The sequence below is a fragment of the Quercus lobata genome, chromosome 6, assembly GCF_001633185.2.
Source record: "Quercus lobata isolate SW786 chromosome 6, ValleyOak3.0 Primary Assembly, whole genome shotgun sequence".
Taxonomy (NCBI): Eukaryota; Viridiplantae; Streptophyta; class Magnoliopsida; order Fagales; family Fagaceae; genus Quercus; species Quercus lobata.
The window spans coordinates 53,896,183-53,908,500 of record NC_044909.1 but is presented as its reverse complement, the minus strand read 5'-3'; the positions used below and the strand labels follow the sequence as shown (position 1 = coordinate 53,908,500).

Genomic DNA, 12,318 nt, shown 5'->3' with positions numbered 1-12,318 from the left:
CGTAGTGAAAGCCCTCGACCAATTTCCACGCGTTGGTTTTTAGTGAAAACACGACCACGAGAGGTGCGTTGACGGCCTTGACGAGCTTGTAATCGTCGATAGAGGGAGCGTAACCGAACCCATATGCCAAAATAGCGTGATCGAACCCGTAAGGAGTCGGGGCATCGGGTATTCGGGCAGACTCGTGGGTAGCTGGGTTGAAAACAAAGGTGTTGGGTTGAGGCTTAAGGCCAAAATACAAGATTTTGTGATACAAGGCCAAAGCACGTGCTAAGGCAATGGTGTGCATTAAGGTCTGTTGGGTGATGCACAGCTATGTGCATTGAGGTGTGCACTGGGGTGCGTGGGGTGCTGCTACTGTGTTGTGCATAGGGTGCTGCTGTGAGGTGTGTGGGCTGTTGCTGTGTTGTACCAAGGAGTTGAGCAGTTGGTTGGGATGGTCAAGGGTAGTTAGTTAGTTAGGCTGCTGTGTTTTGGTATGGTTGTTTAAATGTGGAGTTGTAATTGCTCTTTAGAAGCTCAATTGTCCTGGCATTAGTTTGTATGTTAGGCTATATTAGCTATGTTAGCTTTTACTTATTGTATTTGCAAATAATTTTTGTGTTTACAAATGAGGTTGATCTTTGTTTTTGGTGTTTGGATCTCATTGTAAATTTTGTTCATTTTGGCAATAAAATTTCTCAATTGTTAGGCAGCTTGTTGTTGAGTTTGAGCTTGTTCTAATAGTGCCTTTGCAAATTATTGGTAATTTTGTTAAAAGGGCAATTTCTCAATTTTGTTTTGATGGATGAACTCTTCAAAAAAATAAGGTGCTGATTCATCTTTTTTGATACCATTCAAAAGGAGATATACACAAAAGTTATACAAATGCTAGGTTGTACCAGCATATTATGTCTTATGTCGTGAAGCAAACCTTATAATCCCAACCAAAACAGCACATTCAATACACTCAAATACAAAAACATTCACTATTATATCTGTTACAAGAAAGTGGCACAAAGCTATGGTTATATATCTACTCTAGCAGAAGGAAAACAGAAAGAAGGAATGCTTTACAATGCCAACCAAAACATCACATCAGAATGAAGAAAGATAATAGAACAAACAATTGAAAACTTCTTACAAAGGCATAGATATTAGACAGGTCCACACCACAACTTCTTACCCCTTTCTCATTCATCAAATTAGATATATACAATTACAATAAACTCTCATGAGCTGTCAGTAACCAATCACCTCCTCGCTTAACTAACTCCACGTCATCAACACTATCTACTAACTAACAGACTTAACTACACAACACCTTAGGTTACATTACAACTAAGCACACATTAAGCACCATACAATCAGTTACAACTAAGCACACATTAAGCACCATACAATCAGTATCCTAACAACAGTATCCTAACACTATACAATTTTTTACTAGAGGATGAGAAGGCATAACAAAAGAAAATATACAAAAAGGAATGTAATCTAACATTTCCTATGAATAGGCCTATTTTCATTGCCTTCGAAATACAAAAATAACAACTACAGCTTTCACTCCTCTAATCATTAGTTACTTGATTAATCTTCCAACTTGAGAACTTGTCAAAAATCTTCCAAGTTGAATACTCATATGATAACTTCTTAGTCAAATAATTTTTGTCTAGGATTTGGTTGTGTAAAACCATTTGAGAAAGAATTCTGCACAAATAGAGATGGACATTTTTCAGTTATTAGTAACAAAGTGATAACTATTGATACAAATAAATAAACATACTAATGAAGAATAAAAAATAGAAACAGCAAGTATTTTACCTGACTTAGATGATTCAAGAAATCATTACTTCGAAGCATACTCGTGAAGCTGAAATTTGGAGAAGCACTGCTCCAATAGGAAAAGGGGTTCTACATTCAAATTAACTCAAGTTTAAATGTTAGATATTTTTTTAAATGAACATTCAATTACACAAATCAATAATTTATTTATTTTTATTTACTTTTACCGGATTTGGATGTTGAAAATGAGTTGGACTAATGGTTGTTGGCATGGCTGGAGGAAGAAATACCTATCAAATATTATAAGAGATTAATATGGCATCATTAAAAATAAATAAATAAATAAAGAAGATGATGCAACGGGCTTAGATCATACTTGATTATTATAACTCTCATCCATGGGTACACTAGATGGGTGATTTGGCTATCAAAGACCTGTACATTGTGGAGCATAGGTTGAGTTTTGTGAATTAATGACAACTGTTCTAAAGGCATATAGTTTTATAGGACAATTATTATTGATAAAGCTAGTAATATTGTTATTTTCATTGGACTTGTGTGTTGTATATGGTACATGAATGACAAATATTCCAAAGGCAATATAGACAAAGTAACATATATAAGAAAACTTGATAAATGCATACAATATACTCTCAAAACATCCAGAAGTTGCTGAAAATAAATCTGTTTTCCTCCATCTCATTAAAATTTGAAAGTCAAAAAAACCTCCAAAGCACATCTCTGCTTCAGCTATTCATTAGAACACTGGAAAGAGATATCTGTAAAGTAACTATCTATCTTCAATTCATTATTCTCATCAGCAGCCCACCTTGATTCATGTTCCTACAAACGTAGCGTTGTCTTGAGTCTTTCTGGTCCAAGTTATAGTGAAAACTTTGATGTCACTGCTACAAGACCTCATCTTGAATAGACTAACTACAAGATAACCCGACCTAGAAACCAGTGATAACAAGCCTAAGTAACCGACAGATATTTCACCAAACTACACCCTTATAACTTGTTCTGTTTGGGTAAGTTTTAGAGATGATTTATTCTCTATAAACAGTCCAACTCTAATTTTCTCACGCATAGGCACATTAACCACGTATACCCTTTCAAGCAAGTAGCTTTAAAAAAATCTTAAGTTTCTAATAAATTTACTCGACTAACCAAACAAACTAGTTTTTGGCAAACAATCACCCTAATAAAAAATGAAATGGCAGGTGTCCCACAAGTTATTGTCTTTAACAATTTCATCAAAGTGGATTAAAAAAAAAAACACCCTACTTAAGTACATTCCTTCCCTTACTCGATTTCTAACATCCTCCATATAAAATTGTTTAGAAAAGAATCAATACCTTTAGGGGCATGGCTAGAGCTTGTTGGAAGTCCTCTTGTTAACAATTGTTCTAAAAAAATGAGAGGAAATCATGGGCATTATTCACAACAAACCAATATTTGAACCACACTACTAACATATTTTTTTTTTCAATATAAAATTTAAATAAAAGAACAAAGACTTACTTGATCTTGTAACATCTTTTAATGGCTTCCTTTTACGCTTCTCCAAGTTGCTTTTGAGTCTTGCATTTGTGACTCCTTTCAGTCGCACACAGGGGGGATCTAATATTGGCAAACTATTGAGAGAGCAATCTGTCTTCTCAACATCATCAAAGACATTATTAGCAACAATCCTGTTTTCTTTTTCATCACCATCTCTAGCCGCATTTAACTGCTCCATATCGTTTTCAACTAATTCTATCATCTCTCTTACTTTTCTTTGGCACATTTCAGTATGTCGTGTTGTAGCTGCACTTTTTGTGAAAATTTCATAAACCGAGCGCATTAATTCGTTACGGCATGAAGTCACCGACAACTCATCATTTGCACTTGCTGGTTTTACATGATCACATAAAATACTATCTTTCTTTGCATCTTTTGTCCATCTTTTCAAAATATACTGAATAGGCAGCTCTGTGACATTTTTCACAATAAGTATTTGCAAAGCATGTCGACAAAGTAACCCCAGTGTTTCAAACATTTTACAACTACATGTCACAACATTATTTGAAGAGTTAAATTGGACAACATGAACCCTATGACCACCTCCTTCGATAACTTCATAGGTAAAAAACTCTCCATCAGAATACACATCTTGGTGTGTGACCCCCAAGGTAGAAGCAATTTCTAACTCAAATCTTTTGAAAAATGTACGGGTATAAACAGATAATGCATGTTCCAAAAGTCCACAATTCTTGACTATTTGAGAAGATGTACCTTGTTTGCAACGAAAATCTTCTTCTAACTCTTCTACCCGCATATTTTTGGAAGCTTTCTCATACTCGTGTACAAATTCTGTTAGCCTCATTGTTTTGCATGCCATATGTTGAAAAACATTATTTACACTCTCACTCCTTGATGAAGCTTTCATTCTTGCAGAGAAAATGTTATGACTAAAAACTGAACACCACCTTTCCCGATTTTCATACAAAGTATTAAGCCACTTATTGCCCACCAAATTATAATCTCTAAGTAAGGCATCCCAAGAAGACTCAAACTCTGATTCGGTCTCACAATTATAAAGAATCTTATTGAATCTACTCTTGAATTCAGGAATCCCATAATGCCTTGGTAAATTTTCTGCAGTATTTTTTGAGATATGCCATAAGCACAAACGATGACATGTATCAGGAAACACAACTCTTATAGCATTCTTCATTGCTTGACATTGGTCAATAAAAATTGTCTTTGGTTTTTGATTTCCCATTGATTCTAAGAATGTTTCAAACAACCAAGTAAAAGAAACAGTTGTTTCATCCAATAAAAATGCACAGCCAAAAAGTACATTTTTCCAATGATGGTTGACACCTACAAATGGGGCACATATCATATTATATTTGTTAGTTCGATATGTAGTGTCAAAACATATAACATCCCCAAAAGAGTTATAATCAATCCTTGATCTGCCATCTTTCCAAAAAAAATTTGTCATTTGATTTTCTTGATCAACTTGAATTGCATAAAAAAACATAGGATCTTCTGCTTGCTTCTGTTTAAAGTGGTTTACTAAACTTTGAGCATCTCCAGCCTCAACATTGATTAACTTCTGCTTGTTCACCACATTATAGCAATCTCGTTTTATAAAATCCAACATTTTCAAACCCTCCAGCTTCCTCAACTAAATAGGAATATGCACTTATTGTTCTTATACCCGCTTCCTTGAAAGTTTTTATAACACCTAACTGAGCATCAGTTATTTTTCGATTCGACCTTAAAAATGGCCTTTCTTCTGGCTTTGCAAGCTCATGATTATGAGTAGGATTGAAGTGAGTAAACTTCCACTCATCATTTGTCACTGTAAATCGGATACTAGCTTCACAACTGGTCCTAGTTTGTAATTTTTTGAATTTCTTATCATCCAAATTGTCACTATCTCGTGGGAATCTTTCTTTTGAACACACATAATCTCGTTGTCTTACAACATTTTTTTGCATATCTGATTTTTTCTTTCCGAACACTGAACCCAATTCAAATGGCATAGTCATTGTACAACTTATATGCTTCATCCTCACTATGCACTACCATTCCAAGCAAAGTTTCAATATCTTCAATACCTTCCTCATTGACTCTTATATATGTGATTAAAAACACCACAACATTCAAATGCATCAGCAATAGCAACAATCAAATGCCAAAAAAAAAAAAAAACAAAAAACAAAAAACAAACAGAGGAACAGAGGAACCCAGCAACGTTATAATACTGAACTTAAGGTCTCAATTAAAGACTCATTCTAAAATAAAAGACCTGCAATCTAGAGTTAAAAACAAGGGCTCATAGTCAAGAAAACTAAATAGAAAGAAAATAAAAATAAAAATTTTATTCTTTTAAAACTTTTTAAAAGAATGAAATTTTAAAAGACCTGCAATCTAGAGTTAAAAACAAGGGTTCATAAACATCATAAAATGCTAATAGCTCAGTGTTTTGCACACTCAGACCCTACGGTTTCAGTGTCGTAAAGTGAGAAAAAAAATGATAATATAGCAAGTGCTGCTTTTTCCTTTTTTCTACTTTGTATTTGTAAGTGTTTTTTTTTTTTTTTTTTAAGTACTATAAACTTTCTTTTTCGACAGTTTCTGTTTGGTTTTGAACGGTGGTCGGTTAGAGTTTTATCTCTTTTTGGATTTAACAAATCAAGCTTGAATTTCACGCTTAGAAAGTTGAACTTCGTGCTCTGTTTTCTTCTGCCTCAGTCATTATTACTCAGATTCTCTTTTTTTTTTTCTTGGGCTTTTTATTAAACATGTAGAAGGCACTGTATTATAAACTACATAGAGATAGAACAGAGCAAGAAAATAGACTTTGAAGAGTGAAATGAGACTTTGTAACATACCTTGATCAGCCATGGTTAGTTGCGATGGTGAGCATTGGATTTCAGCAACCACTTCAGTCATGGGGAAAAAGAGGGAAACAAGCTAGAAAAAGTTAGACCCAAGAACAAAGATAGTTCAAAATCTCATAGAGCTTGTTTTTCAACGATGCAGGGAGGTGGAGAGTAGAGAGCTAGGCGGTGAGCAAATAATTTGGGTTTTACAATTTTTGGTAAAGCAGCAAATAAGCTAGGCAGTGAAGCAGGATTAGAGAAGTGAAAGTGTATTTCAAGTTTTGTTATTTTAATCTCATAGAGCTTGTTCTTCAATGATGCAGGGAGGTGGAAAGAAGAGAGCTGGGCAGTGAGCAAATAATTTGGGTTTTAGAATTTTTGGTGAAGCGGCAAATAGGCTAGGCGGTGAAGTTGGATTAGAGAAGTGAACAGCGTATATCAAATTCTTGTTATTTTAAAAGGCTGAAGTAGTATTGCACAGGTGTGTTGCTGACTCATCTTTTTTTTTTAATACATAACTTCTTTTTATTAGTCTATATCAGCAGGAGGACCACGTCAGTGGTCCACCCGGGAGGAGCAAATAATTTCTCCCCCATAAAAATTTCTCTCACACATTCACCCTAGTATTATCATTTGCTCAAAAAAAGAAAGAAAGTAATACGCACTCTCTTCTCTTCTGAGAAAAAAGAATCAGTCACTGAGTTCCACAACCATGGACCAGTCAAAAAACCCCGACTCATCTTTACCCAGACCCTCTAAAGCCACTATTACAAAACAAAAAAGCTCATGGCCCTTTGCTTTTTTTGTCACAGTATTGATCCCCGTTGTAGCTGCGACATTGCTCTACCAACTCGACTCGTTCGACCCGGCTCCTCTGCCACCTTCCGAGTTGACTCGGCACGTCATAACCGTGCCAACACAAAACAACCACATGCTCCGAGTGTCTGAGTTTGTGGGTGTAGGGAATTTGATAGGCCCAGAAGATATAGCGTATGATGCCAAGTCAGGAGTCATATACACGGGCTGTGCTGATGGATGGATCAGCCGAGTCACTGTAAACGACTCGGCGGCTGACTCGGTTGTGGAGAAATGGGTCAACACCGGTGGGAGACCCTTGGGAATCGTTTTTGGTCACAACAATGAACTTATCGTTGCTGATCCTGAAAAGGTGAGAAATCATTTGTTAAGATTAAATTTCTACTTTTTTTTTTTTTTTAGTCTGAATTATTAAAACTTTTTTCTAGTAATAATAATTATTACTAGAATTTTTTTTTTTTCTAGTAATTTCTTCATTTTTTTTTTTTTTTTTTTTTTTTTTTTGCTTTTATCCTTGCCTAACCAAACGGTCATCCTTCAGAAGAAGGGAAAAAAAAAATTATTAATAGCCCTATAGTTCCCTATATCTCAAATATTCATTTATGTTTCTAGTGGAGATATATAGTATGTTTAATTTTATTTTACGATTACACTTTGATACCCTTTCCTTAGTTCTTTCTTTTATTATTATAACCACAATCTTTTAAGTAATTAAAAAAAACACACACATACATACACTACATACACATCATATTCTGCTACTTTTTTCTTAGCTTTATTTCAAATAACTTAATATTCAATTTTTAAAAATAAATTAACTTTTAACTTTTTGTTTCATATTATGTAAATTAACTACTAAAAATAAACTATTCTCAAATCAAACACACATTTATTCATGTTTAATTATTATAAAATAAAGTTTTTTGTGCACATAACTTTTTTTCATAATTTAATGAAAATTATGATAAATAGGCAATAAAATTTATGATAGTGGAGGATGTTAGAATTATCATGCATGAATCATAATTTGTTATCATAGAAAAGTTTTTTAAAAAATTATAAAAATGATTGTGTCTTTAGTCGGATTACAATGTGAATTTGAATTCCATAAAAAAGAAAAAAAAAAGTATGTTTGAATTATTTTTATTCCTTTAATTTATTTGATAATTACTGTTTTTCAAAGTTTCATGTTTTATTTTTTATTTTATCAACTTGATAAATAAGTAAAAATAAGATTTCAAGCATTGTATTTATTTATTTATTTATTTTTTTTGGAGAATTGTGTGGAAAATAATATAATCACAATCACAATCACGCTAAAATAGACACCAGTCACGTCGCTTTGCTTGCACGTGGAGGGACCAGAATAGATCAGATTCTAGCCAGAAATAGATCAGAATAAACGGTACTAATTGAAAGGATCATGTATTGCTGTAAGTTTGGATTGAGATCCCAAATGATTGAATAGGATCCAAATCTGGCAAAGGTACCATAATTGGATCCGGTGCAATTACAATAACACCCGCTCACATCAATTTTTACCACTTTTATTTTTTAACTTTAACTTTTTCACTTTTTTTTATTTTTTATTTAATGGTTAAGATTGAAAGTTTATTTTTTGAACTTTCAATCTCAATCGTGTATTACTATGCAATAACCTAGATATTGCACCTGATTTGAATCCAATTGAAAGAATCACGTGCTTCACATGCTATTTTATCCTGACAATGGGTTATACTATATATTTTGGATTGAGATTCATTGAGATCCATGGCTTTAAATGTGTCTCAGCAAAATGAAAAAACAGAGAGTCCATACATGTGCTATTTTTTCTATGGTTCCATATCAAGCGAGTAAGTACCGCTAACATATTCAAGAAAAGAAAAGTACCAATAACGTGTAAAAAGAATTAGTCAGTAACCCATGCAAAAAATTGTCATCCGATCCAGACTCTTAATTACTTGTTATAATAATTGAATTATGAAAAAAAGAAAAACCTAAGTAAGTTGTGAAAAATTATGAAAAGAGAAGAACAAGCTCTGTCTATAAAATTACTCAACAAATGAAACTAATGTAAGTCTCTCTTTGATAATTATGGCACAAGTTACAGGAAAGCTGCCTTTCTCTTTAAGTGCCCCTTAATTAGTCCTTATGCTTCATTTGTTTTAATGGAAAATCTTATGTGAAGATAACTTCTTCTTTTTTTTTTTTTTTTTGCATTTTCTTGTATTTGGTAGTATTAGGGGGAAAAAAAAGTTTAAAGGAAAATTGTCTTTTAACTTCTCTTATTTAGCTTTACATGAGATAAAGTCGTTTTATGTTTAGATTTTCTAAACAACAACTCTATCTTTTATAAAGCTAAATAAGGAAAACAACTATATCTCATGCAAAACTAAATAAGAGAAGTTAAGCTATAGTTGTCTAATTCATTTTAAGGTCGCTACCAAATATAGGAAAATAAGACAATGTTCTATAAAATACTTTTTGAGAAGTGATTCATAGAAACTAATGGTTGTTAGGTGTTATATATTAATGAAATGTGATGTATAACATTAACAGGGCCTCCTAAATGTGACCGCAGACGGTTTGGTGGAGCTGTTGACAGATGAGGCTGATGGACAAAAATTCAAAACAACAGATGCTGTGGATGTAGCACACAATGGCATAATTTATTTTACAGATGCTTCATATAAATATGGTTTAAGTAAGTTTATTTGGGACATCTTGGAGGGTAAGCCCCATGGTAGACTTTTGAGTTATGATCCAGCAACCAAAACCACCAAGGTCCTGGTCCGTGACCTCTACTTTGCTAATGGTGTAGTAGTCACACCTGATCAGAATTATGTGATCTTTTGCGAAACCCCAGTGTATGTTTGCTAATTTCCAAGCTTGCAAATGTTAAAATTATTATCAATTTTATTACGAGAACCATACAAACTAACGTATCAATAAATATAACTGATGTCACATCAATAATATATATATTTTGTTTAAAACTTTGACACATTTGTTTGTAAACGCTGTGGTTTTAATTACTTAAACCATAGGTTTGCTTCTATTGTCCAAAGAGTAAATTAAAATTACTGCTGACAGCTGAGTTTTTGTTTGACATATAGTGGAAGTTTTGATGATTCCAAATGGGTTGCTTATATTACAGGAGAAGGTGTAGAAAATATCACATCCAAGGCAAGGAAAAAGGAAGAGTAGAAAAGTTTATTGATTATCTGCCAGGCATGCCTGATAACATCAGATATGATGGAGACGGCCAATATTGGATTGGATTGGCAACGGTAAATTAGCTCTTACTTCTTACTTTTTTTTCTTTTTTTTTCAAAAAACCGGGTTTTTATGTTTTTTCTTAGAAGAAAAAACGTCTCACCTAATATATATAAATATATATATATATATATATATATAATTCAAAGATAAGAGAGAGAACGAAACTAATTTTTTTTTTAATTAAAAAAAAAACAAACCTATTTGACGGAAGCACATTGAGCAAGATTGAGTTTTTATCGAAACAAAAAATTATTGTAGATGATTAATGTAACTTTAAAAAAAATTATTAAAAGCTTTGGTAATGAAATTTTAGTTGAAGAATAGGATTTTAAACTTTTAAAATTTTGTAATAAAATTTTATTTAAAGTAAGTTATCTTTTTTTCTTTATTTATTTATAATGAACCACATTTAAAGAGAATTTTGTATGACGTGTAATACTTACATTCGGTTATATAGCTAGGAAAAACAGATTGTTCATGTGAGACCCAAATTTTATTTAGTTGCCTGTTAACAATGCATGAAATACAAAACTTAATTAGGATCCTTGCTTATCTTGGTATTCAATGATATAATATGAACTGTTTGCAATTTGTGGTTGATGCCATGAATGTTCTTTGCAAGGAAATTCTGTAAGCATGACTAAAATAATAAAGGTTTTTGAATTGCCATGATGTTAGGGATGTTAATAATTTTACTACATAATAAAAAATATTCAAACATTCTTATATATATATATATATAGTGGGTTCTAATTAACTTAACTGGTAAAGTCTTTGATAGTTATATAAGAGATCTGGAGTTCAATTCATGGATACCATAGGTTGAAATTCTCTATTAAAAAAAAATTCTTATATCATGTCTTAAATTAACATCAATTACATTTCTCAAATTATAAGTTTTTTTTTATAGTAAAATTTGTCATAACTTTAATATTTACCGTAGTTCTTATTTGATTGCAATACTATCTAGTGTATTAATTCTGAGAGCGGAGACTGATAAGCTTCACTTATGAATTTAAGTATACTCCTAACATCTTTTTCATGAATCATGAGTACCTTTTTTGTGTGCAATATACTGGCAGTCACGTACACTTCAATGGGATATAGCATTCAGATATCCTTTCATCCGAAAGATTCTACTGATCATGGAGAAGTACATAGGAAGACCACCAATGGAGAAGAATGGTGGGATTGTGGCCATTGATTTGGCAGGAAATCCCATTGCTCATTACTATGATCCTGGATTGGCACTGGTTACAAGTGGGATGAAGATAGGAAATCATTTGTACATTGGTTCAATTTGCTATCCCTACATTCTTCGCCTCAACCTGAAACAATATTCTGCCGAGGCTACCACATGAGCCTAATCCTTGAGAAAATAAGACCGTTGTGCTGCATGTTGCAACACTCTTGATGGTACCTCTAAAATAACTCGGATGAAGTGCCTTAGATAAACTACACTCTACATGGTTCTTGCTAATTGTGTTGTTGTACATGTATGAGACCTGAGAGACTCTGAGTGTTTGGCAAAACTCAGAAAAAGTTTACATAGAATTTGAAATTAGAATTCAATTTTGTGTCATATGTCTAAATTTATATGGAAACCACACCATAATTATCCACTTAAATTTATCTCATTTGTCCACTTAAGTATTTTAATATTTGTGTTAAGTGAGTTAATAACTGCAAAATACTAAGAATCTAATATTAATAAACTATAAAAAAAATTATTAAAAAAAAAACAATCATTTTTTTTCAATAAAATCACTAAATAACAAAGATCACCACACGTTTTATGTTATTAAAAATTAAAAAAAAAATGATCATAAATAGTATTAAATTTAGGTAAGAATTTTAATATGCGACTAATTACATTTAATTTAAAAAAAAATAATTTGACTAATTATTTATATTTTATGATAAAAATTGTGTTTAATTTTAAATGTATCTTTATGTATAAATGTGTTACATGTTATTTTATTTTAATAACTTTACTAATTATTTATATTTAAAAAAAAAAATTGTGTTTAATTTTAAATACTTCTATATATGCGTTTGCATGGATTACATGCTAGTT

General features: G+C 32.3%; 2 protein-coding genes across 2 annotated transcripts; one reads left to right on the top strand and one right to left on the bottom strand.

Annotated features, from left to right (window-relative positions):
- Window positions 1–3,069: 3,069 nt before the first annotated feature.
- Window positions 3,070–4,531, bottom strand: LOC115950500 (protein FAR1-RELATED SEQUENCE 5-like). Its single transcript, XM_031067693.1, has 2 exons — window positions 3,289–4,531; window positions 3,070–3,173 (listed from the first exon to the last, which is right to left on the bottom strand). The coding sequence occupies exons 1-2, from the start codon at window positions 4,529–4,531 to the stop codon at window positions 3,070–3,072; spliced, it is 1,347 nt and encodes a 448-aa protein (XP_030923553.1).
- Window positions 4,532–6,752: 2,221 nt separating this feature from the next.
- Window positions 6,753–11,825, top strand: LOC115993864 (protein STRICTOSIDINE SYNTHASE-LIKE 5-like). The gene is made up of 4 exons (XM_031117845.1): window positions 6,753–7,314; window positions 9,522–9,829; window positions 10,120–10,252; window positions 11,324–11,825. Exons 1-4 carry the CDS (start codon window positions 6,859–6,861, stop codon window positions 11,600–11,602), a joined length of 1,176 nt encoding a protein of 391 aa, XP_030973705.1. The 5' UTR covers window positions 6,753–6,858; the 3' UTR covers window positions 11,603–11,825.
- Window positions 11,826–12,318: the final 493 nt, after the last annotated feature.

Excerpts from the sequence above, each read along its gene's own strand:
- LOC115950500 (XM_031067693.1), bottom strand. The coding sequence starts at position 4,531 with ATGGGAAATCAAAAACCAAAGACAATTTTTATTGACCAATGTCAAGCA. Across the intron at positions 3,174-3,288 it reads AAAAGATGTTACAAGATCAA|AACAATTGTTAACAAGAGGA; the intron begins GTAAGTCTTTGT and ends TCATTTTTTTAG.
- LOC115993864 (XM_031117845.1), top strand. The coding sequence starts at position 6,859 with ATGGACCAGTCAAAAAACCCCGACTCATCTTTACCCAGACCCTCTAAA. Across the intron at positions 9,830-10,119 it reads ATCTTTTGCGAAACCCCAGT|GAGAAGGTGTAGAAAATATC; the intron begins GTATGTTTGCTA and ends CTTATATTACAG. Across the intron at positions 10,253-11,323 it reads ATTGGATTGGATTGGCAACG|TCACGTACACTTCAATGGGA; the intron begins GTAAATTAGCTC and ends ATATACTGGCAG.